The sequence below is a fragment of the Cavia porcellus genome, unplaced genomic scaffold, assembly GCF_034190915.1.
Source record: "Cavia porcellus strain 051 isolate PalLab524CR breed Dunkin Hartley unplaced genomic scaffold, mCavPor4.1 scaffold_1, whole genome shotgun sequence".
Classification (NCBI taxonomy): domain Eukaryota; kingdom Metazoa; phylum Chordata; class Mammalia; order Rodentia; family Caviidae; genus Cavia; species Cavia porcellus.
Window position 1 is genome coordinate 149,982,313 of NW_026947484.1, and position 24,595 is coordinate 150,006,907.

Sequence of the window (24,595 nt, forward strand, 5' to 3'; positions counted from 1 at the left end):
TAAAGCTTAAAATTTCACAGTATATTAAAATATTTATCTTCAATCACGAGGCATAACACTAAAACACATTTCAGTAACCAATCTGCGTTTTCAAAGTCTGCAGCTTTACACAGTGTGCAAAGTATTTAGGAAACCTGCAGTGAAGGGTGCAAAAGGGACGCCCCCAACATTCCGGAAAAAAGGGGCATCTGAACTTTAGAATCTTTGTCTGCTTTGTAGGACCCACTGATGTTCATTTTTAAAATCCTTAGTGGCCTCTGACAAGCACCTGCCCAAAGCAAAAAAACTTCAGACAATACGTACGTAAAGTGATATTCCAGTACATGACTTTGTGAAGTGCCAATAGTAACCAAGTGCTAAGACTTCCTACAATATATGGACAATGTAGACACAACTACAAATCCACATTACTGTTGGCTTTTTAGTTACGATAAGCACCCAAAGATGGGACCATTACACAAGCTGTTTTGAATCTCTGAGGTTTTTCTCTGCTACTAATTAGAAGTGCAGATACTTACTGCAATTTCCCTGTGGGCCATGAGAATGGCAAAATTGGTTAGGTGGCTGCATGCACACGTTGTACGAGTTTTATTAGTGTCAACCAGCTTGCAGCCCTGGGTAGACCAATATCCCATCATAGTTCTTTCTGAGTAGTTCCAAAAGGAGCAGTTTGCATTGAAATAATTGTCAGGCTGGGAAATAAAATGACAAGATAAAATTAGGATTTTACACTCTAAGATGGCAACATCAATTGTTTAATATGTGTAAAAGGTAATTTAGATTAAACTTTGCATGTTTCGGACTATAAAGTTTTTCATCAGCAAAATTGTGGACTGTGTTATATAAGGCAGATATCTAGCTTAAAAGGGGCTTTATAGTCCGAAACACTCTAAAGTGTACTCTAAATTACCAAAAACCCATTTTACACAATTACAATTTCCATCTTATGATTTTACATACTTATGGTACATTAAAATCACTGTTTTTTGTTTTGTTTTCTGACAATAATTAGTGCCACAACTTTGTTCTGGCAAAGTTCTATAAGGGCCAAGTGTCTTAAAGATCCACTTTCAATTTTGCTTGGTTCTCAGTGACACACTTTTACTAACCATTTGAAGCCATGCAGTTAAAGTAAATCAACTGAAGCAGATTTAGGACATGAGGACCGTGGCTGCACAAGTTTACTTTTGTCATTTCTGGAATTCATTTGGTGATTGTGGGCACTTACTCATTTATGTTTAATAACCAGTCCTCCAAAATGGTGTACTGCAAGTACATCTTACTTAGAGATGCATCTCCTCAATCCTGTACTGTACTAAAACACCCTACAATAGTCGGTAACAGTTGTGCTAAACATAATCGGTTGAAATGAAGAAAAAGATTTGCAACTCAAAGGCAGAGTACAAAGAGTTAATACTAACCTATTCTGTTGCTAAGGTAAGAGTTAATTTTCATTTGAAAACAAATTAAAGTCATTTACTTTTTTGCTGTTGATTACTGAATTAGCTTTCATTAAGAATACACTTAAATTCTAATAATCACTGAACCAGGCTCATTTAATTTTATGTTCACAGACTTAAATAAACTTGTGTTTCTGACCTAGTCCGACATTTAAAATTCAAATGGAAAGGTCTTTCCTCCCTCCCATCTTCCCACTCTCCTTCTCTCTACCACCCCAGCTTGTCTGCTTTGTTTTCCTTCCTCTGTGGTTTGATAACCTTCTACTACTTCATTAGCATACATTAACTTACATCGATGTGTGGCAGGGTAAAAAGCACAGGGTCGGTCAGGTACACTCTGCTGGACTCCTTATTGATTGAAACTGAAATGACGTGAGAATTCACCGCAATGGTGCTATTGCGACCAATGAAGTCTGCACCCAGTTTTATGGTTGCATTTTCTGTACTAAGGAACTGTCCTAGACTCCGGTAAATGATAAACACCAACTTTGCAAGCCCTAGGAAGGTAAAAATAATCATATGAGTGGCAGGTAATATGCTAACAAATAAAATAAGCTATAAAAATATAAGCATAAAATAAGACTCCTATGGTGTCTTCAGTTAGGTTAAGTTTATAGAGGTAAGGCATGATTAGAAATCTGCAGAAATTAAGCCACTGTTGGTTGATTCAGAGTAACAGAACTGGCCATTTTAGAGCTGCCTTCCCCCACAGTCACTTCTAACAGGCTGTCCTCCTACCGTTTCTGCTGTTCTGTTTGACAGTGTTTGCAGAGAGCTGGATTGAGCTGCCTGCTCCCTTGATGCCCAGAGGAAATTTAAAGTCTTGGATCTGCCCTTCTGTACTGAGTACAGCAACTTCCAGCACTGAAGGAGGGAAAGGACAAAAGAGAAGGAGGTATTGGTTAAACCATAAAGCCACACATAGTACTTACTGGTAAGGAACTATTTGCTTGGTCTACTTATAAAACTATTCCTGTTAGATTTAAACAGGCTTAGGAACAAAAAGCTAAATTACTCCTAAAGTCTTAAATCGTGATTTCACTAAAAAATGAATCCCAACATTTTAAACATTTTCGTCATAGTTTTTATAACTTTTGTCATGCACTAATCCAAATTTTTGGCCTATGAGTATGATAAGTGTATGAATTCACAGGATAAGATTTTACTTAAATTGTAAAATTAAACAAAAATATTTTGAAATGATATTTTTGGGTGCTCCTTATGTTAAGTAACTTTTCAATGACCATTACTTTGAAGTAGTAAAAGTATGAAGTATAAATTTGAAAAGCTTTATAACATATGTACATTTATTTCTAAGTATGATTCTGTCATAAAAAATCACGAAAGTTTCAAAAACTGTTATTTCATTTCTAAAATTAGTGAGGACAACAAAATCTGCATCATTATGTTAAAACTCCTCTTTAATCCTCATCAGTAACCATAAGCTCCTCCCACTCCAAACTAGGCAAAATAAGATCTGTGAGCCAAATCTGACCAGTCACTGTTTTTGTAATTAAAGGTTTACTAGAATGCAGTCATGCTCACTCATTTATTCATATTTTGGCTTCTTTAGTGATACAATGCCAGGTAAGGATTTGCAAGGGACTGTGTAGCCTGCAAACTCAAAATACATGCTATTTATGCTTTCAGAAAATGCTTGCCAACCACTGCAACCTAATCTAAGCTTCCAAAATTCCAAACAAGTTGAAAAATTGAAAAACACATCAGGAAAACAAATCAACACATAAAATTAAATTCATCTGATCAACAGTGTTGTTTAACTGTTTCTAAAATGCAGTTTATATTAAATGCTATCAATATAAATGCCTGTTGCTTAGGGCTTCTGTAAAAATTACAGTACTTTACAATAATATTCATAATGTTTAAAAAGTTTAGTTTTAAAAAGGAAAGTATTATTGCTACAAAAGGTAACTATTAATAACTACAATATGGCATTTTACTGAGGAAGTGAAGGGAACTGTAAGAAAAATTTCTTAAATTTGAGTTGAAAAAAATAGCACATATTTTAATAATTCAAAAATATAGCCAAACATTTTCTCTGATTTCGCCTTAATATCTGCATTACTGTGGAACAATTCCTGTATCTATACATTCATCTAGGTGTGTATTTGTACATGCAAAAACATATAACATGACTTCACTTTTCTCCTTTTTAAAAAAAACATGCTTTTACCACTGAACTCTTAAAAATACTTGACATTATTTTTTATCTTCTACAAATTTCTAACAAATAAACAGATTAAAGCTGTTAACAAGAGAATCACTGACATTTAAAGATTTTTAAGTAAAATATCGTGAAACTGCTAAACTACAACTTTGTGAGGAAACTCACATATCCTCTGGAGTTTTACCAGCTGCAGAAATTGGGGGAGATGCCTATTTTCTTAATTCACATTTGGAAAGACTAAGCACTTCGTAGGGGGCTAATCTGTTTGCTTCTGTGAGAGTCCATGTGTATGGACAGAAGATGAAGGGAAAGTAAGAGGGACAAGAATAGGCATCTCGTATACAGCTCTCTCCCCCACAATGAAGGCAATTACTGTATTATATTGTAATTACATTATTATTTTCTTTCAGGGGAGCACCAGAAATCAAACTCTTCACCTTGCACTTGCCATGTACGCGCTGTGCCGCTGAACCACATCCTCTCTTAATTATTAAGACAAATAACAGAAGAAGGAAATCTTTTAGTTTTCATGAAATGTTCGAACACTTCATGCAATACAAACAAGTCAGAACTAGTAGCACAAACCAGGAGTCCTAACACAGGAGGCTGAGGCTGAACAGAATGATCACCACAAACAACACTTTGACACCAGCCCAGGCAGTAAAGCAAGAAATGGTCTCAAAAAAGGAGAGACGAGGGGAAAAAAGGGGAGGAGAGGGACAGGGGGAGGGGAGAAGAGAAGAGACTTCTTTTGCAAACCGGAAGGGATCCCAAGATGGGGAGAAAGTTGAGGAAAGAAAAAGAGAGAAGAGACTATAGAGAAGTAAAAAAAAATTTGAAGATTTATTTTGTACATGTAGCAACTCCACATGATGAATGTATTCGTTAAGTACTGTGAACATGAACAGTGTCCCCCCCCAAAACCCCCACTAATTCATGAGTATACATGTAAAAATAGTTAATTTTATTCAAGAAATATCTACTTAGTAGAGTTGAAAAGTTATTCCACATGTAGGAAAAATAATCTCTTTGAATTTAGCGAGCAACAGGATCACTACTACAAATCTTAGTTGATAGCTTTAAGCCATGTGAAAATGCAGTGATTCACATTACACTATATAAATTTGTATCAAATGGTTTTACCTTTTGAGGAAAATGGAAATTTTCCTAGGAAAATAAAATTGACTGAAAGACACTAGAAAAGATTAGACTAATTTCTAACCATGAAAGTCCACTCAGATACACATATATAGCCTGACTCTTAAATCGTATCTTGTATTTTCTGTTTCAGCGAGTAAGAGTGTGCCAATTAATGTCCCTGTTTAGTCCAGGGTGGCTTTATACTCATGATTCTGCCTCAGTCTCTCAAGGGCTGGATTATAGGCATGTGCCACTACACATGGCTAAAACTGTTTAATAGAACTGACAGACATGAAAATGATTACAGCATATGATATTCACTGAACTCCTTCCCAAAGTGTGAACCTGGGAAAGGAAAGGTAAGGGGCACGATCAGTGTGTTACGCACAGGTCCAAATCTGCCAAAATAAAGCCCATTAATCTGTACAATTAAACATGTACTAATAAAAAAGATGCAAAAAATGAAGGGCATCTACTTCAAGTTTAATATTACGAATAATATTTTTAACTCAGAAAGGTATATAGAAATTAATATATCAGAAAACAGTATTATAATTCAAATGAGAAAGTAATTAAGAGAAACATTTCCAATTAATGTTAGGGCTCATTTCATGTTAAAAAATTTACAAAATAATAGAAATAAAAGGAAAACTCCTTGATTAGATAAAGGTTTTGTTATCAGATAAGTTATCTATCCAAAATCTATAGCACACAATGCTGACATACTGAATTTAAAATCAGAATGATTGCCATCAACAAGTTTTTATTGCACTAGAGGATTGGTAAATATACTAATTCAAAAAAAACAAAAAATAGCAGGGCTGTAGGAAATTAACTGAATGGTAATAAGCATAACTGACTGCACAGTACCTGGAGACAACATATAACATAAATGATCACAAGTAAGAGGTCAGCAAGGCTGCTGCCGTAAAACTATCTTCCTCCATTTGAAGCAATTACCAACCAGAATGCGTAACGCAAAAAGATTATTTGTAACAAAAAATTGGACAAGTTATCTAGGCATAAACTTAGTTTCTGAAAAAGTTTAAGACATTAAAAACAAAAACATACAATTTTTAGAACAAGTTGAGAATTATGTCTCGTTTGGAAGAACTCAATGGATTAATCTGGTACTTCTTTCAAAAACCAATTTACAAATAAAGTTTAATTCTAATTTTTAAAATTCCAGAAAGATTTTGTTTAATGTTGACAAACTGATTTAAAAATTTTTATGAAAGATGTACCAAAAATCAACCTAGCCAACTCCAGGAGCAAGGTTGAAAGACTCAGGAGATATTAGCACTACTGCAACCTCAACAATGATAAAACGGCAAAGAATAGACACTGCTGGCAGATGTGTACATGTGTAGAAAACTGATAAATGACAGAGATGTTACAAATCATCAAGGAAAAGGATGGGGTATATACTAATAAGAGTACAGAAAGAACTGGTTATTTAAACAGAAAAATCAAGTTAATTTCTTCTTCATATCATAATCAAAAACCAATTTAAATGAATTAAAAACAAAAGAAAAGCAAAACTTTATGTTTAATAAAGTGTGTGGTCCTTACAAATTCAAGTAGAGACAACTTTCTTAAGCAGGAAGCCAAAAGGAAAAGTCTGACACGATACTCTAAACACCCCTAAGAAAACAGACTGATAATTTTAATTTCATTAGAAAATAAAAAAAAAAAAAGGTATAAGCAGAGTCATTAAACTTAAATATGTAATTCTCAAAGAACTAGTGTCCAGACCGTAAGAAGAAGTACAAAGAAATAAAAAACTAGAAAAAATGTTGTGGACAACAAATTCATGGGAGAGAAAACTAAAATAGGCAACTAAATGCATTAAAAAAAGAATCAAAGGTATTAAGTAATCAGGGGAACTGCAAATTAAAACAGTAATGGGATCAATTCAAACTCATTAGATTAACAATATGTCAATAATGAAGTGTTAGCAAAGACAGTGATCGTATTACTGTTATTACTAGTGAAAATGTAAATTGTAAAACAAGGTTAGAGTACAATTTGGACTTATTTAGTAAATTGAGGACAGACATGCTCCACTGCTCAAAAATTCTACTTTAGTATGTGTATACATGTGCATTAAAAAGGCATATATATGAACAAGTAAATACACAAAAAGTTTCTCGGCACTTTTCCTTACATCAGCAAATAAATGGAAGCCACGAAATGTCTACTAGCAGATGTGGAAGTAATTCTGTATTCTTGGATCAAATGAAAAAATTACAATTGCATATGGCAATATGTATAAATATGAAAAATGTAATGGCAAGTAATAATCAGATACATCTTTAATGTTAAAAATATGACAAATATTAATTTACTAATCTATTGAGCAAAATTTTTAAAAGTTTATAAAGACTTTAACAATGTTACAAAGTAAATTAAGAAAAAAAAGGATTATAGCAAAGTTTTCCTTAATGGGATCAGATCCAATGGAGGCCAGCATTACGTGTGACTGTTTTTCCTATATTTTTGAGATGACTATGGTAAAACACCATGGTGCACAGGAGTTATTCCAGCTCCTGTGCTGTCCATGTGTTTGAAACAGCATATGCCTTATTCAACGGATTTCTGGAAGTGAATGTATTTAAGTTCACAGGACCGCCATCCAGGGCCTCAACGAGAGCCAAAGTTGTAGACAGAATTTTAATATACTTCTTCATCGTTCTATTTTTTCCCCAATTCATCACAGTACTGGCTGCAATGAGATGAAAGGAGAACAGTACATAAGAGCCTCTGTGAACTACTGTGCTCTCTGCCGGGAGACCTGTAATCTGCTAGGTAGAAGCAGCTCTAGCTGCCTGGGCCCCAGGGTAAAAACAACAAAGAGCAGAACTGAAGATGGCAGGAGGCAGAGGCACCCGACCTCTCGGCTTATGTGGTAGGACAGAAGTAGGAAAGACAAACTGCTGTCTAGAGTTTTGATTACTACAAGATTCCTAGACCTAAAGGGACAGGTAGAGCCATACAAGCTACTAAGGCTGTTCAGAAAATAAGTGATAAATAATTATAATGAACTGATGAGGCTGCTAGCACTTAAGCCATCTAATTAATCTTCAGATCACAAGGAAAGACAACCGAACATTAAAGGCCTCATGATATGATGCAAGATGATGCAACCAAGTTCTTAAGGGAAAAATTAAACCATGCCTGCTCCAGCTCCTAGATCATCAGTACACTCGACATAGTTACATACTGCACTGCAGATGAAGTCAAATACAGAATATGGGAAAATTTACAGGACACTTCACCATCTGATTTCTTCTACAAAAATGAATGAGGTTTCAAAACCTTGATCCATTCTTTCAAAAGAAACTTAACCAACATATCAAATGCAATGGGCTTTGTTTGTACCCAGGTTCAAATGTATCAGGTAAAAATTAATGAAATTAATGCAAATGTGCTCATACTTTTATTATCTTTTCAAATACGTTTTGGTTAATTTTTATATACGATGAGGGTTTTGTGTATAAGTATTGAACATTTATTTTTCCACAATAATAATGATGGAATGTTACGATTTGCTGCACAGTAATTAAAATGGTAAGAAGGATAGCAGTATTAGCTACATGTTAAAACTAGATGAGAATTTTTAAAATAAAAAGTAGAAAATTCTGCTCTTCCCAAAATAATAAGAAAAAAGTAAGAAAATTTATACACTGAGGGATCCTATGCTGACTGCATATTACCTGGCACATACTGATACTAAGGCTATATGAGGAATACTTACTTCTCATTAAAAACCATATGAATGGCAAATAAACATATGAAGTTATACATAAATGGTTACTCAGCAATTGAAATAAACTCAGAATGAAACGGTGCCATAAAATAGTAAACTGATTAAAAATAAAACAACTGGTATTGGGTGACGATGTGGAGCAAGAACTCACACTGCTGCTGGAAATCACTATGGAATTCAGTAGCCAAAAGGGGGAGATAAACAAACATTTAAAAAGCGAGTAATGTGCACAAATACAACAAAATAATACCAGCGATATAAGTAAACTAAAGCTAATTGCCATCTACTACATGAATACATCTCAAAAATATCACTCTGCATTAGGAAACAAGATCACACTGAGCCCGTTCGGGGGGTCCTGAGGTGCATGGCTGGACCCAGCGCTCTTGCAGGCTGAGGCAAAGGCACTGCAAATTTAAACCCAGCCTGGGCCACAAAGCGACTTAATGAAACCCTGTTTCTAAATGAAAAATAAAGAATGCAAAGGATGTAGAGTTCAGTGTGAAGAGCTGGATTCAATCCTCACTACTACAAAAATAAACAAGAAATCCAGTGAATGGAAGGTCTAGAACAAGCGAACGGCAGTGACAGAAAACAGATCTTTCTTGGAGCTGACGGAAGATAAGAATGACTTTTGAGTGACAAAATGTTGACCATGCTGATCATTATAGTGATATAAAATGTTAAAGACTTATCAAACTGCAGAACTTATAAATATCCTGTTTGCATGCAAGTTATACTTCAAAGCTGACTGTGAAATATCACCATCAGACATAATTATATCACTTATGGGGTCATGGATTGTAAGGGTAAATTGTGCTATGAAGTTAAACTAAGGATATAGGGAGAAAACACTAAAGAGAAACATCAAATTGTTTTAACAATTGAAGATATTGTAGTCATGCCTCAAATTTAGATGAGATGCAAGAGTGAAAATATAAAGGAATAGGGTATTTTAGTGCTCAAGTCTAAAAAGGCAATCATACAAGTCCTAGGAAATAACTGACTGGCTTCTTCCTTAACACTAAAACTGTGTTACGGTATGCAAAATGACTGTCACGTATCATTAATTCTTGGTTATTCAACAATGCAGAGTAAGTTCCAGGCGTTGTTGTATGGATGTCAGTAAAACATACATTATACTCCTGAAGAATCTCCAGCACATCGTTTTCTTAATTAAAAAATAAAGAAAATTCAATACAAAGAACCATGCTTTATATGTGGGAGATTTATAATCAGGTGCTACATATAAATATATACATATATAAGGCTAACCAGAATATAGAACTTTGACAGGGCTCATTAAATTTCTTGGACTCTGAGAAGAGCACGGGAGGAAAACTGTGATTAGGTTTTTGTTGTTATTTTTATTAATACTATTAATTTCAAAACTTTAGGATATAACTTAATGTGGTAATAGACCAAATCACAAAAATACTTTCCATGACTCCTTTCCTAAAATGATCAAGTCCACACACCTCTATCCTTGTACAGGTCTCTAGAAACACTTGAGAATTATTGCTCCATGAGTATCATAGGAATTTTATTAAATCCATAATTAAATCAACCTCAAAAATAATGAAAGACAGAGGGGAGTTTCATTCTTGGTTGGATTACTACCAAGGCTACTTTGAAAAATCCTTTTCCTCGTGACAAGATATCCCTGGTTGTGGTAGGCCAAATTATTTTTACTTCATTTACTTTGAACTATGAAGTGATTTCTCATTGCCACATTTCAGGAAAAAGTTTCAGTATTTCTTGTGAAAACCACTTATTTAAAATAAAGCTTAATACGTAATATGACTTATATCCATTGTGACATACGATTTTTTAAATATAAATTCTCATGACACCAGCAAATATAATTAAATGAATGACAGGGCATCTTAGAAAGGCTTCACTCAGTGTCTACTGGCCTTGGCCTTAAGAGCAGGATGTGTCTCCCTCATGAGTGTGAGTACATGTGCACCTGTATGTGTGTGTGTACATGTGCTAAAAAGTACACTTAATGAAACTTTTCACTTTACTAAGAGTTATGGCAAATGTCATCAAAGTTCCTCCAATCATTAACAATTCCAAACTGGTGTGCTTAAATTATAAAATTTTCTTGAAAGTATTTTCAACAGTGAATTACTGTCTTTCAGTGGTAGCCTTTAAATTCTAAATTACACTTCAAAACTATTTGTACTTACTTTCCAATCTAAGAAACAGAAACATTCTGCATTATGGTAGTTCCTTAACCATATTTTCACCTGAGGGCAATTTTATTTAATATAAACATTTTGCTCAAATTCTGTGAGCTAAAATATTTGAGAGGGAAAAGACATTCCATAAAATAATCTAGATTCATTAGGAACATGTTATGTAAAATGGAAAAGCTTTTTCCACTATTTCATATGCGTACTTTTCCTTACTTAAACAATCCATATTTTGGAATTTAAATGCTCTTACGCTTCTTTTACAATTTTTCAGCTGGGAAAAAAATACATATATACCCATAAAACCAACTTTACAGATATAGAGTAGATTTAGGCTTTTTTATTAATTTTATTAAGCATGAGCAACAATTTCTTCTGCTAACAGACAAAAATAATTTAACCAAAAAGAAGTTTAGCAGTAGGAGATAAGACTCAAAGTGAAAAAAATTCTCTCAGACATCTACATTCTAAATCAAAACTAAACCTGGCAATAGATAGACTTACCAATATTTTCTGTGGGCATTGAGACCCTTGTTGGTTCTAAGAGATTATCTGCCAGGACAAAAGCCCCTTCTTCCAAGGTATCAAGTAACATCGTTGCTGTATGTGCTTGTTCAGAAGAATTCATATGCTTCCAGGACTCCAAGGCCTCAGGTCTCAGAAGGTTGTCCACCGTGTCGACAATTGCCTGTATCCATTAGAATAGTATCATTAGTTCAGACTGTTTTAATAACTAAAGTGATTTCACAATTGCTGACTAGTGTCAACTGTAGCATGTATCTGCCACTATGATTTACTCTTACTTCAAGACAGAACAATAGTTGGACCTGCATAGACCTGATCCCTTCATAACAGGACTAAAGACCAGTAGACTTATGATTTGACTACTGTATGAGCAGCAAGGTGACTTGTGTTTTTACCTAATCATACCTCAGCAGCTGGAAGAAAAAATATAACAAACATCAGCAGCTCTGAATCTGAGGCATGACCCTTACAGTTATGGTTACAACTACGGTCATCCTTTTTAGAATGTCAAGATTTGAATCTTCTAAATAGAAAACTCTGATGTCTCCAGAGCAGACTAATATTATGTCTGAAAGCTGAATCATGTTGTTTTTGGGAACCTAAATTAGAATAGTAATTAAAAAGGTGTCTGACAAGAGACAATCCATTCATTATTATTATTTATTAAATTAAAATATAATTTTCAAGTTTAAATTATTTGCTAACATTTTCACTCTTCCAGTTCCCTATCCAGCTAAAAAAAACCCTTAATAAATAAAAATGACTACTCTCAAAGATATTAAGCAGAATATTTAATGCCTGCATTGATAATTTAAAGAAAATAATAAAACATAAATTCATCACAAACATCCAAATTGCAAATATTCATATGTATGGGCTCATTTATTACTATGCAAAATAACATTTAAAAAAAGTAACCCATGACACCAGCAGATATAATTAAATGAATAACAGGGCATCTTAGAAAGACTTCCTTCAGTGTCTACCAGTAGTTAGTAGCTACTTCATAACTAGTCAACTGAAGGTGGAATCTTACTTACTGCGTCGGGCTGTACTTACACCCCGACTATGACCCAGAGAACTGAAATCACCGTATCTATTTACTACTCCATTTACCTAGTCATAATCTATCATTAAACCCAAAGTTGACCTATTGATATTACTGAAGAAAAAGAACATACATTATATAAAAAACAAAACAACAGTGAAAGTTGCTAGTTTAGGGCAGAATATTGAAATGAGCAGGGAAAAGTTGTTTGAGGCTACTGTCAGAGTAAGATTAATTAGCTTAATCCATCTTAATATCCCTGTTCTGTCTGCCTTGTGAGCCCCATGACCTTCCTGGCAGGTGGAACATACTTCCAAGTGGTGATTTTTTCCCCTCTCTCTATTAGGAGATGGAACAGTCAAACTGCTCACACAGATCCTGCTGCAGCCATTAACTAGAGTGGAACAGAAACTGGTCTGCTGAGGCCAGATTCATTAGTCACCAAGAAAAAAGGAGTCGAGCCTATAATCTAAGTTACAAATGAATCCTCTGTCACAAGGTAGGAACTCAGTTTATTTGCACAGTGTAAGCCAGCTTCTGATTTGCAATTTAAGGAGTTTTATTAGTCTTATCTGAACAGAGAAGCTTATCTGAGACATTCTGAAAATGACACTGGCCAGAAATTTAAGTTCATGCTGAAATTTACCATGGATACACGACTCACTGATGGCATGGTTTGTTAATTCAAAAACCTCTTTATTTATTATAATTTGTATTTTTCCAGTGGGATCAAAATGATCACTAGCCTAATCATATTCCTGAAGCCATCTTTTCTGTTACAGGAAAAAGAACTATGCTTTAGATATATGTCCTGGGCAACATACCAATTATTACATTTTCCACATTAACTAATAGCTTAAAGGTGATGCGAACATTTGCATTTGAAAAGTTTTATAGATTGCAGCAGTTATTTCTTAGCCCCATTAAACAGGCTAAAAAGAGACAACATGAAAGCAGCCTTTCTTCTCACACTTTCTTAGATAGTTCTCAGGTCCAACAGTATTTTACTAACTAGTGAGATTTTTTGGTAATATTTTTTGCTCCTTAGACTTTGCCAATCAAAACTAATGAAATTATGGCTTCTGCATAACCTGTTTGAAATTACAAAATTTGTTTGTTTCGTTGTCATAGCATATAGATTAATTCCTCAAGATTTAGTTTATCATGGTAATGGTACCCAGGAGGGTAAAGTTAGAAGATTACTAACCCCGAAATGGAATTTGTAAAATTCACAGATCAAAATGAAATGCCATTTGGTTTTAATGTTCTGAGCCAACATTCAGCATTAGTGTGCCATAAGTCTACTGTTAGCCTTTCCATTTTCCCTGTTAGTTGGATATACATCCAAGAAGAAAAAATGGCTGGGGCGGAAAAGATTCTGAACCTAACAGTGGTTCTCTGTTCTTACTAGCTGGGTAAAACCCATATGCAACATATGCCAATATATCATAGTCACATTACATTTTATTTCATTTTTAGTAACCCATTGTATATCAACCTGATTCTAGAAATGAATGCTCAAATTTTCAGGACAGAGCCTATTTCATTTAAGAGTATGCCACAAAGATAAGAAAGCAGTGACTTTTTCATGCACATTCATTATGACTATACAGTCTTTGATATGATAAACTGCCAAGAATATATCATAGCTGTTTTAACTCAAGTTGTTTTTTAATCCAGAGATGACAACAGAAAACGTCTGAGACTATATGATTACTTTCCAATTCAGAGAATGGTTCATTAAAATTCCAGTACTTTTGGAATGGAAAAACAGCAATAATTATTCAAATAAATTATATGCTTATTCTGAGAGTAATATACCTGTGAAAAGCCAACATTTGTACAGCTGATATGGGGCACATTATATAATTATCAAAGACTGAAATACATTGGATCATGCAGCAAGATGATAAAGCGTGGCAGGTAGCTGAAGAGGGAGAAAGCAGGGTGACAGCACAGGAGAGATACCTTAAGGTAAGCCCTGCATGTCTTCTCTCGTTTTTGGAGCTTTTAAGTAAAAGAAAAGAAAACCAGAGGTTAGATTATATCTGCTGAAAATGAGGAAAGAAGAAATCCTCAAAAAATAAGCTGCTGTTCCAGAGTTCAGTTCATTGTTTATTTACAGGAGTCCTCTGGAGGTCTGTGGGTCTACACTAACTGTTTACTTACATGTTTTAATGTATTTTATGAAATATATGAAGCCAAAGCATGTTGACTAAGGGGAAAAGAAAAAGAAAAAGGGATCAAATATATACTGTAGGGTTTTTTTTAAAGTTCATTTTTAAAAACCTTGTGAAATTATATTAGCCACAGCTTTGGATTCAAATTAATGTTAAACAGTGATAATTTCTATCCATTTTAGTCATAGTAGGAAAAATTAATAGCAATGATGCAAGTTTTCTTGCAGGGAGAAACGTGACCTGTATATTCCTATGCGTGTGACAGTTCTGCTGCAACTGTAACAGTTGCACACACAGCATTAGCATACCAGGTGTATCAAGGATGTAACATATAATCTCTGAGGGTGCGATGAATGCATTCTAAAAAAAAGATTGCTGACCACAATCAGAGGAATAATATTTGTCACCAACTAAGATCCCTCAGGGAATCAGGGTCATTTATTTAGGTTGGTGAGACAATGTTGCTCTTGTGCTCTTTTTTGGGGAAAGTAACCAAATTTGGGTTCTAAAGGTTATGTCCAGGGGGCCAGGGCTTTGGCAATCCATTGTTGGAACACTGGGGAGCTGTCATACAAAATATCTAATTTAAACAGGGAAGAGTTTCTCCTACCTTGTTATAACTCCTTCCTGCTGAATCCTTTTCACTGGGTTTTAGTTCCTGCAGCTGTGCATCCAGGATGTCCACCAACTGCTCCATCAGCCTCACTGAAGAACTCACATCGCCTGCAAACACTGGCCCTTTAGTGTGTTTAGCCAGTTCGTTGGCGAGACTAGCAGCATTTTCTCCACTTCTAATCTAAAATGACAACATGCATTATCTCAGTTAGGTTTTCTGTTCTATTTGTGGCCTTTCTTTTTCCTTGAGAACTTCTGTTGTGGTGAAAAAAAGAATTTTCTTTGCAAGGATGTTAAAATCTGCAACTAATTGAGACAATAACTTTCTCTTCATCTCAGAAGATTAAAGGGTTTTAGATCCTCAACACACAAAAGAAATTTTTAACCAGACACTTAAAAGAAACACAAGGAAAATGAAACAAAACAAAACAAAACAAAAATCCTTTTCAAAAATTTTCGGCCAGTTCTCTCATTTCACTGTACTCATTTAAAATTGTGATTTAGAACTCTTGTTTATCCCAATGCTCTAGAATTTAAATCAGAAGCTAATCAGTGTGATACAGAGGGTTATTATCTAGGGTTTTTACTTCAGAGAGGTGGATGGAGAAAGAAAATATGAAAGTGCATTGTGTTATACTTCAATATTTAAGTTCCTAATGCCTTTTAAAGTTATTCTTTTATTCCTCGCATCATAATCATGTATGATACAAACATCTGCTTGCATTCTGTGAATTCGGTTGCAAACTTAATGATCCTGGATTTATTAGGCCAATGCACTATTTGTCTTATGAACATCAAAAGAAGCTGAGCCAACTAAATATGAATGAAATTAAACAAGTATGTAGTCATTAAAAAACCTTAACATAGAAAACAGCAAACCCTGAAACACATGTAAGTTTCAAGAAAGGGTTTACAGATAACTATGCATAATTTTTATATTGAACAAAGAGCAATGATCCTGGTTTTAGCATATGAAACTAAATTATTTATGTCAGAAGTTAAAGCCCTAAATCACAAATGTGTATCATATTAAAATGATCCAACCAACCTTCTGAGCCAGCTGATTTACCCAGTGTGAGGTGCAGTTGCTAAGATCAGGGCCCTTTGGGTTCCATGTTCCAGTGGAAACCATGCAGAGATACGAGGCAGTTCCTACGACAGATGTAGAAAGCAATGGTGAAATTGAAACCATTTTTCTGCATGCATTCGGGAAATCAGCTATGATGATCCTAGACTGTGTGTTAAATTTTAAATAAACACTAATGGAAGTAGCTGACAGTAACTGACAAAAAGGAGAGGAAAATGCAGATTATACGCAGTAACTGTAAAGTAAGTACAGAAATATCAGACATTTATAGCAAACAAACAAAAAGCCTGTGTTTTTCTTGGGACTCATCCAAAGTGATGCTGGGAATGAGAAAGGCAGCTGTGAGCCCCATCAGAATCCTTGGGCAAAAATCCCAGACTTGACCTAGGTCTTTACGTGGGAGTGGTAAGCCAGTACCTGACTTTTGCAGCTTAAAACATTTTTTAGTTGTAAAAAAAAAAAAAAAATAAATTAAAAAGTTAAAAACCACAAACCTTTGTTTTATACAGATGCTATATTATCAAAGTAGCAAAATTAATAAAAGTAGCTGCTGTAAATTATTTTTCTTCATATAAAATTCCTTGAATGTAACTCAACTTCCTTACTGACGTTACAAACGTATGCATGGTATTTTAAAGGAAATACCTCTTGTTCCCTTGGGACAGGGTCGTTCAACCATCATTCCCCTTTGTGTCTGAGGCCACTTTATCCCCCTCGCTTCTAATGCTTCGCAGAATCTCTCTGGCAGGGGAAAAATATTTGTTACAGGAGGAATTTTGGTTGTAGAAACTGCTGGAGGTGGTTTTGTCCCTTTGCTTCCTTCCTGTGATCCAGCTACTGTGGTGCTCAGGGGGCCTTTCTGAGAAGTAGTGCTTGTGGTTGATACTGTGGTTTTGAACAGCTCAGCGGAAGAAGTTATTGTCACAGCTGTGGTAGGCACTATGGAAAAAAGATGAGTGTATTAATCTCCAACACACTCTCACACGCACATACAGGCATGCACAGGTGAATGTGCAGGTGTGGAGACACACAAAATCCTACCCAACCACAATATCCCCAAAAACAACAAGCAGAATTTCTGACACTGCAAGTAGGGAAAGTGAAGAATAATTCTCTTCACTTATTCCAATTTATTCACTATACTGCCTAAAATGATGATAGTGTGAATTTACTGTATCTTCTGCTACATGATTCTGTCCTTATTTGTCACTGAAATATTTGATAGTGCAGTTGAAGTATAATCTCACACCATCTAGTAGGAAATAAAGGTTAGCTTAATGTAGGAAAATTCTTATACAAACTTATACTCTGTGAGTCCAAATTGTCGACAAAAGTTTGACAATTATATATAATTGGAACAATAACATAATTTAAAATCACTCATTCTACATCTTGTGGGAAAATAAATGATGGTGACATCTTTCCACCCAGCAGCCATTTTGTTTGAGAGAGTTTTGAGCATGTCTGATTAGATCCAAACACAAGATAACCTTGGCATGCCTGTTCTGTTTTAGTAGAGAAACATCCCAGTCTGTCATCTTTCCCTTTGGAAACGTAGGTAGGAAGAAGCAGCTAGTGCTGGGCAAAGTGAAAGAGCAATCTCTTAACAAGAACAGAGTTAGATCAAATCATGCTAAATTGGAAACCAACCCTCCATATTTTACTAACCCTTCACAGAGAACATAAAAGAAACTATGGGTACATATCTCAAAGCAAAAGAAAAATTTTTTTTGAAAGATTATTTTTATCTTCCAACATTAGTTTCAAACAGTTACTTTAGATGAGAAATGCTTTCTTCATTATCATTTAATTAAGCAACAATAAAAACACCTATCAGTAAAAACAATACTATTTAAACCTGTTACAAGAGATCACACTGAAGTTTTGTCAATATTTATAGAATGACTCTTAAAACTATACATGATATCTTAAGTTGACATGCTAAGTACAGCAAATTAAAAGCAGACATTTAAAAAATCTTACAAAAACATTGTTCAATCTATTCACAAGACATTGGCTGTAATATTACAAGTTATTAGAAAGTAAGTTCATACTGTCACTCATATGTTTAATATTTTAAATTCTGGTTCCTAAGTGTTTGTTCTATATTTTTGACAAAATTGAAAGTATCAGAAAAAAGTTTATCTATTGCTAGGTCTTCTGTAGTAATAAAATTCTTGTTAGAAATATACACTATCCATATTCTATGTCCTTTTCTCCATCTCAAGTGAAGCTTCTTAAGAACATGTTTTATTTCGAAGACTTAATTTATTGACCATATGAGAGATGCTTACGTACATCAGTCAAACATCATACCTACCAGACTGCTACAGAAAGCTATTCAAGCCTGTCTATCTTTGTCTGTAAAGCACTTGCCTGACATCTTGTTAAACCTCTATAATTTTCTTTTGATTACAATGCGGCTTGGCTTTCAGTGCTTTCTCAATTAACATTTGTCAAAAGCCTCACAATCTTTTGCAAAAGTGTCAAATGACTGCGGCTGAGTCAAGTCTTAAAGGGAAACGAGGGATCAGAGCAGAGAAAAAGGAGGAGCAGAAGGGTTTAGCAGTGCACCATCTCAAGTATCCCTCAACACCTTAGCACTAATCAGTACACATTTAATCACTGAAATATGTGCTAATGCTGCAATTAGTGATCTGTTAGCTAGCACTGTTAAAAGAGTCATAATAATCCAGTGAAGGTAGACAGTAAATTAATTCCCATTAAATGCATAAAAGTTCACGTAACATTCTATAGCCACGTTTCCATTTTTTTACTAATACATGTTTATACCTTTGTACCTTCTGATTACCATAAGACTCTTAAATGGAATCAATACATTCTTCAATGATAAATTAGTAAAATACCGCAATTTTGTGAAAAATAACTGGAAAGTGACAACACTGCATCCTTTAGGAGGAAAACTTAGAATTTGTGAAATTGTGCAAAACAAATTTGGTAGTACATCGAGCAATTTTTGTTGTTTTTTTTGTACACTGAAGCTAGAAATGAAGATATTTCAAAAAATTACTATGCTTTCTTTCCACAAGCAGATATAAGTCCCAAGAAGGCATCTGGCAATGATAAAAGCTCATACTTATTTACATTTATATGCCAGATGCTATGCCAGTCATCATCATAGATCATCAGAACATCTTATTTAATCCTTACCAAGACCTCAGAAGGTGGGCATAAAATCATCTTCCTTTCACAGATGTGGAAACAGCCATGGAGAATTTAAGTGCTTGCTGTCTAAGGCCACTTGGCCACTCTTTAATGTTTTGGTTTTACATTTCTAAGTGAAAAATTTTCATACACTCTGAAAAGTTCAGCTCCTACAAAGCAACTTGTCCATATTTTGGAACACTTTGCTAACAATGCTTTGTGTAAATCTCTAAAAAGAGAAAGGATATGGAAAGATAATATAAAACTAGATCAATAAATTATTGAGTTTCCTGAAATGCTTCAGGAAAGCTGCAAAGGCTGAGACTTCACAGCAAAGGTTCAAAACTCAAGAATATTTGATGAGTAGTAGCAGAAAACATGACAGCTAACAATAGGATTGTCATTTAAATATAAACCCTTTTTTATTTGTAACAAACTGCTATTTATCAGGATGCCATATCAAGCATCCAGATGAACTGACCATAGCATTCTACTATTTATCATTTGAGTTTAGTTATCTTAGAAGAACTGTAATGAAGACATTCAAAAGGTACTTAGGAAGATTTCAAAAGTATACAGAATGTTTCAGAGCACTATGGCAGTGTTACAAAGAAGTTATTTAATACCAGGTTCCTCCTGCAGTAAACAGTTTGAGGACTTTATTTACAAGGATAATAGTCCGCCTAAATATGGTCCCAAAAATTCATCCACTGCTTTCTGATGAACTCTAGGTAGAGTAAGTCTGTAGCCTGGTAGGCAAAACTAAGCATTCATTAACCTTACTCTTATTTGGTGTCTAAAAATACTGATCATCTCTTAAAAAACATTCACTACCAGTGAAACAGGAGTAATCAGGAAATACGTAGTCTATGCTGAATACTTGCTAAGCATACACAAAGCTGAATCTTTGGTTAACAAATTTCTCTTGTATTACCAAAGCACCTTACTTTACAGTCAAGCTAAGACAGATATTCAGTATACAGATACAACATTTTGTTGTTAATATTCTGGATATCAAATGTGCAGGCAGATTAAGTTAAAAGATACCAATTCAGATTAACAAATGCTAAAGAAATAAAATAGGACTAAAAGACATTTTTCCTAAAACCAGCTAGAGAAAAGTAGTTGAGAAAGAAAAATTAGTTTAGAAGAATGTAATAAATGAACTAGTCAGGCAAAATATAAGCTGGAAATTCAAAGAAAAAAAGAATAGAGCATAGAAATAATATGCTTGTGCCAACAGAAATGGAAATGCTTTAATTTATAAATGGGGAAAAGCACCAGGAAAGCTAATATTCAAGGAAAGATTTCACAATGAAGAATAAGAGGAATGGGTAATTTCATAGCACACTGTAGGATGAGTTCACAACGAAGAATGAGAGAATCAATTTTAAGGCACAATTTTCACCTGGTTATTTATATGGTAGCTTATCTAGTTCATACACCTTTGGTCTGAATTTTGGCCAAATGAGTTAATCACTTCTTTACTGAAGGCAAAGGCTTTGTTTTTCCATTGCTGTGCTTCTTGGATACTGCTTCAGGAAAGCTGACAAAGGCTTATTGGTTTGACCTATATCTATTGGCTGGAACACTTCTGCAGAGTCCCATCTATAGGCATGCAGATAGCATACATCCCAGAAGAGAGATACCAGAGCTTCTTACAGCACAGAGAGATAAATTATAAGGAGGAGCAGAGCAAGAATATGGGTCAATCAACAGTAAGAGAAATTTAGGTCAGATGAAACTTTTTATTACTCAGGGCTTAATAAGGGGTCAGTGTGAATTTGCATGTTCTGGGAATACTTACAAAAATTGTTATTTTGGATGAGAAACACCATTGTAGGGGTACACATTTGCTATATGTATGCATCTTCCTCATTCTCAAAGGTGAAAGTTGTTCTTCCCACAAAGCAGCTAAACTACCAAGGATTTTTCCATTTGCAATGCATTAAATATTTACTGGAATGTATACCTTATGTCACTGAGCAGCTTTGTGACGAGTAGAGGGGTTAATGACTTTTCATCGAATTGAATCCTACTCAGCTTTATTCACAATCCTATACATGTTGGTTGATTATGAATTTCAGCCTTTTAAAAGCATTTTCCTCCTCTTTATTCCTAATGAGTGGGAAAGATTTACTGCCACCCAAGACAAATGGAGTAGTTGTCAGGGGAATGCAGGTTACAAAATGGTTAACACAAGATCAATACATTTTAGCCAAAGGCCTAGAGTGGGTGAAGTTTGACTTGATAACATACAGGATAGAGGTAAAGCAATGTGGCAGCTTAGAAAAAAAATGAGACACATGAAACGTCCCGAGTGATAGGGGTCAAGCCTAAGAAGAGCCTGTGTATGTCTTAATAATATCCTTCAAATAAATTATTCTTATATAGGATCAGTACAGATTTTTGTGCTCTAAAAGAAGATTCAAATTTTAAAAAGTTAACAATGACTATTACTGCTATAGTTTTAAATTTAACAAAGCTTTAGGCATTTATGATTTTGGGAAAAACCAAGTCAATATCAATTTGTTCATTTTATAAACAAAACACACATGTTTTTGCAGTCTATAAAGAATCAAATTAGAAATTCAATCAGAAAAGGCTATTTAGTTTCTCCTTCTGAAGTCATGATCATAGAACAGTATTTAAAATTTAATAGCATAAATTGGTATATACTTGGAGATGAATATGTTTTTGTATATGTAGCCTTCATAACAAAAAGATAACCTGTTCTATCCTGTTGTAAAGACAGACATCCCCAAAATTTCCAATTCCTAAGATTGTGAAGTAATTGGATAATTTGAAATTTCCAATTAACTCACTTAATTGAAATATTAATTCCTATTTTAGAGCCACAAACATGACTATTCAAATAGAAAAGACTTAATTACCACTAGTTCTATACTCATACATTAACAGGCTATTCTTTTATCATGAGTATGAAGCAATTTTGTTCTTGATAAAACAGTAATTTACCTTGAAATTATTTTTCACAGAATTGAACTCACTCGATAAACATACTCAAAATACGTTTAAAAATTAGCTTAATTTAAAGTAATGATCTTCTGGAGGAAGTTACTTGACGAGAACACAAATCAAAAGTGTGTACATATCTGTTGTCATAAGTCACCACTGGGAATCTTTTAATATTCAATCTGTATGTGACAGTTACAGTCACAAAAATATTGATTTAAAACTGTCATTGGTTTATCAGGAACTAAAAATATAATTTCACACGATGAACTACAAATATGTTATGATTCCCTCTCCTTTCCAGAGAATAGAAGCCAAAACTTCAGAGTATTTATGCCTAGCACTGTACATCAAAACTAGCCATTCTCTTGGGACTTTCTAACACACATTTCTTGTAACCACTGGCGCCAAGAAGCTGAAAGGTCTGCACATAGATTGTAATCAATTCAGGAGTCAGGGAGTGGGGAAAAAGCTAACAGGTTTCTAGATGCTGTTATGTTTTCAGCAATGAAAAAACTTATCTGAATAATGATGCTACAATTGCTTGCAGCTAACATTTCAGTGAAGAAATTCAGAAAGAGAAAGCTCGATAAAACACTCTAAGGCTAAAATCTACCCATTATGTCTTGTGCATTAAAGAAAAAAAATATACACAGAGAAAGAAAAATAAATATACACAGAAAGTAGATTAAGAAGTTCTTTACAAGTAAGAAATTCTTTACAAGTAAGCTGCTGGCAAGTAACAAAAGCATTAACAAGTAAACAATCTTACCTTGGGCAGGATCAGGTGGACCAAACTCCAGAGAATATCGTAAAATAAAATTATTGTTCCACACATAGAGTTGATTATCTCTTGGATTGTAATCCACTGCAGCAATATACTGGTACTGGTTGGGGAAGGGAACATCTACATACTCTCCTCGGTTTAATCGGGTGTTGTAAATGTAATCAATTGCATTCTTGCCTGTTTCACTTTCATTGTCTTGATAAACTGACCGGACCACATAGAGGACTCCACAGATCATGAAAGCATTTGATGCAGCCCGTTTGTCATACACAGTCTCCCATGTTGCTTCAAATCGAAGGGTATATGGATTCAGTTGGCTGATGACTATCATTCCATTGTTCTGTTCAGTGGCGTAAATGACCCATAAGCCATTTTCATCAACTGCTAGGTCAATATCAGTCTTTCCTCCCCATCTGTATGGTGAGGTATCATGGTAGTTGGCATAGTTTATTATGGCCTCGCCACTTTTAATTCTAGTCCTCAAGTCAAATTTCACAATATTCCTTGTTCTTTCTTTGTTAAAAAAGACAGCACCATCATAGACGACAAATCCAGTACCATCTACTCGGTTTGGAAGTTTGTATGTCGTTGTTTGGCGACTGTTTTGGAAATCTTCAATAGAGGCATATTCTATTAAAGTATCGGTGCGGTAGGGAGTCCAGGGCATGAAATAAATTTTATCTGCAGCCTGAAGAGGGTCCTTGCACCAAGCACCTGCCTTTTGTTCAGCTTCATATATACATGGCGAGTCCACAATTGCTTTCAAAGTCCCAGGGCACACAAAAACTAATAGTCACAGAGAAAAGACAAGAATTAAATTAAGTTAAAAACCTGCACAGGCAAACATGAGTTTTACCGATCACAAGTCAAAAAAGAAAAACTTAATTTATTAGCATTCAATTACGCCAAAATTTAAATTTAACAGAAGTACTATCCATCTTTCCTGAAGCTGCCATAATCATCTAGCAGCATCTAAAGAGGCTGGGGTTTATTTTCACAAATAAAAACCTATGTTTAAGAACATTTAAAATTGAGCTGGAGAATTTAAACATTTTTATGTTTTTACTCACATAATTTGGTAATATATGCTTTCAAACTTTTAGAGCTTTAGGATAAAAGTGTATAAATATTTTACTTTATTGCAATATTTATACGCTCCAGCCCCTCAAGCCCACCTATAAGTTCCCAAAGTAAAGCCAAACAGAAAAACCCAATGTCAAGGCTTATTAAAACTTTTACAAAGTTAAAGCTATGTTGATTGAAGGAACATAAAAAATTGGAAAATGCAATCAGGAGCAGAGAAAAGTAAATACAAAGAAAGCAGAGATGAACGATCAGGCGGACCCTGTAACCATGGCATGCTATGGAGTGGGTTCTGGAAGCCAAGCAAGATGACACTATCATAGTAAGAAAATATCCAGGGTGTCAGAACAGGAGATAAAAGGGTAAAAAAGAAA

The 24,595-nt window shown here is 34.6% G+C and overlaps 1 protein-coding gene across 39 annotated transcripts in view; it reads right to left on the reverse strand.

Moving 5' to 3' along the window:
- Adgrl2 (adhesion G protein-coupled receptor L2) overlaps positions 1-24,595 on the reverse strand; it is a 612,767-nt gene that overhangs the window by 23,273 nt on the left and 564,899 nt on the right. For 22 of the 39 annotated variants that reach the window (XM_063257703.1, XM_063257708.1, XM_063257705.1 and 19 more), the window contains 9 exons: positions 23,124-23,924; positions 16,856-17,149; positions 16,172-16,275; positions 15,119-15,304; positions 14,297-14,335; positions 11,260-11,443; positions 2,199-2,324; positions 1,752-1,957; positions 519-692 (listed from right to left, as the gene is read on the reverse strand). In XM_063257703.1, coding sequence (XP_063113773.1) covers positions 519-692; positions 1,752-1,957; positions 2,199-2,324; positions 11,260-11,443; positions 14,297-14,335; positions 15,119-15,304; positions 16,172-16,275; positions 16,856-17,149; positions 23,124-23,924 — 2,114 coding nt within the window. The remainder of the gene's footprint in view (positions 1-518; positions 693-1,751; positions 1,958-2,198; positions 2,325-11,259; positions 11,444-14,296; positions 14,336-15,118; positions 15,305-16,171; positions 16,276-16,855; positions 17,150-23,123; positions 23,925-24,595) is intronic. The other 17 variants (XM_005007923.4, XM_013142917.3, XM_063257759.1 and 14 more) reach the window with 4 other exon arrangements.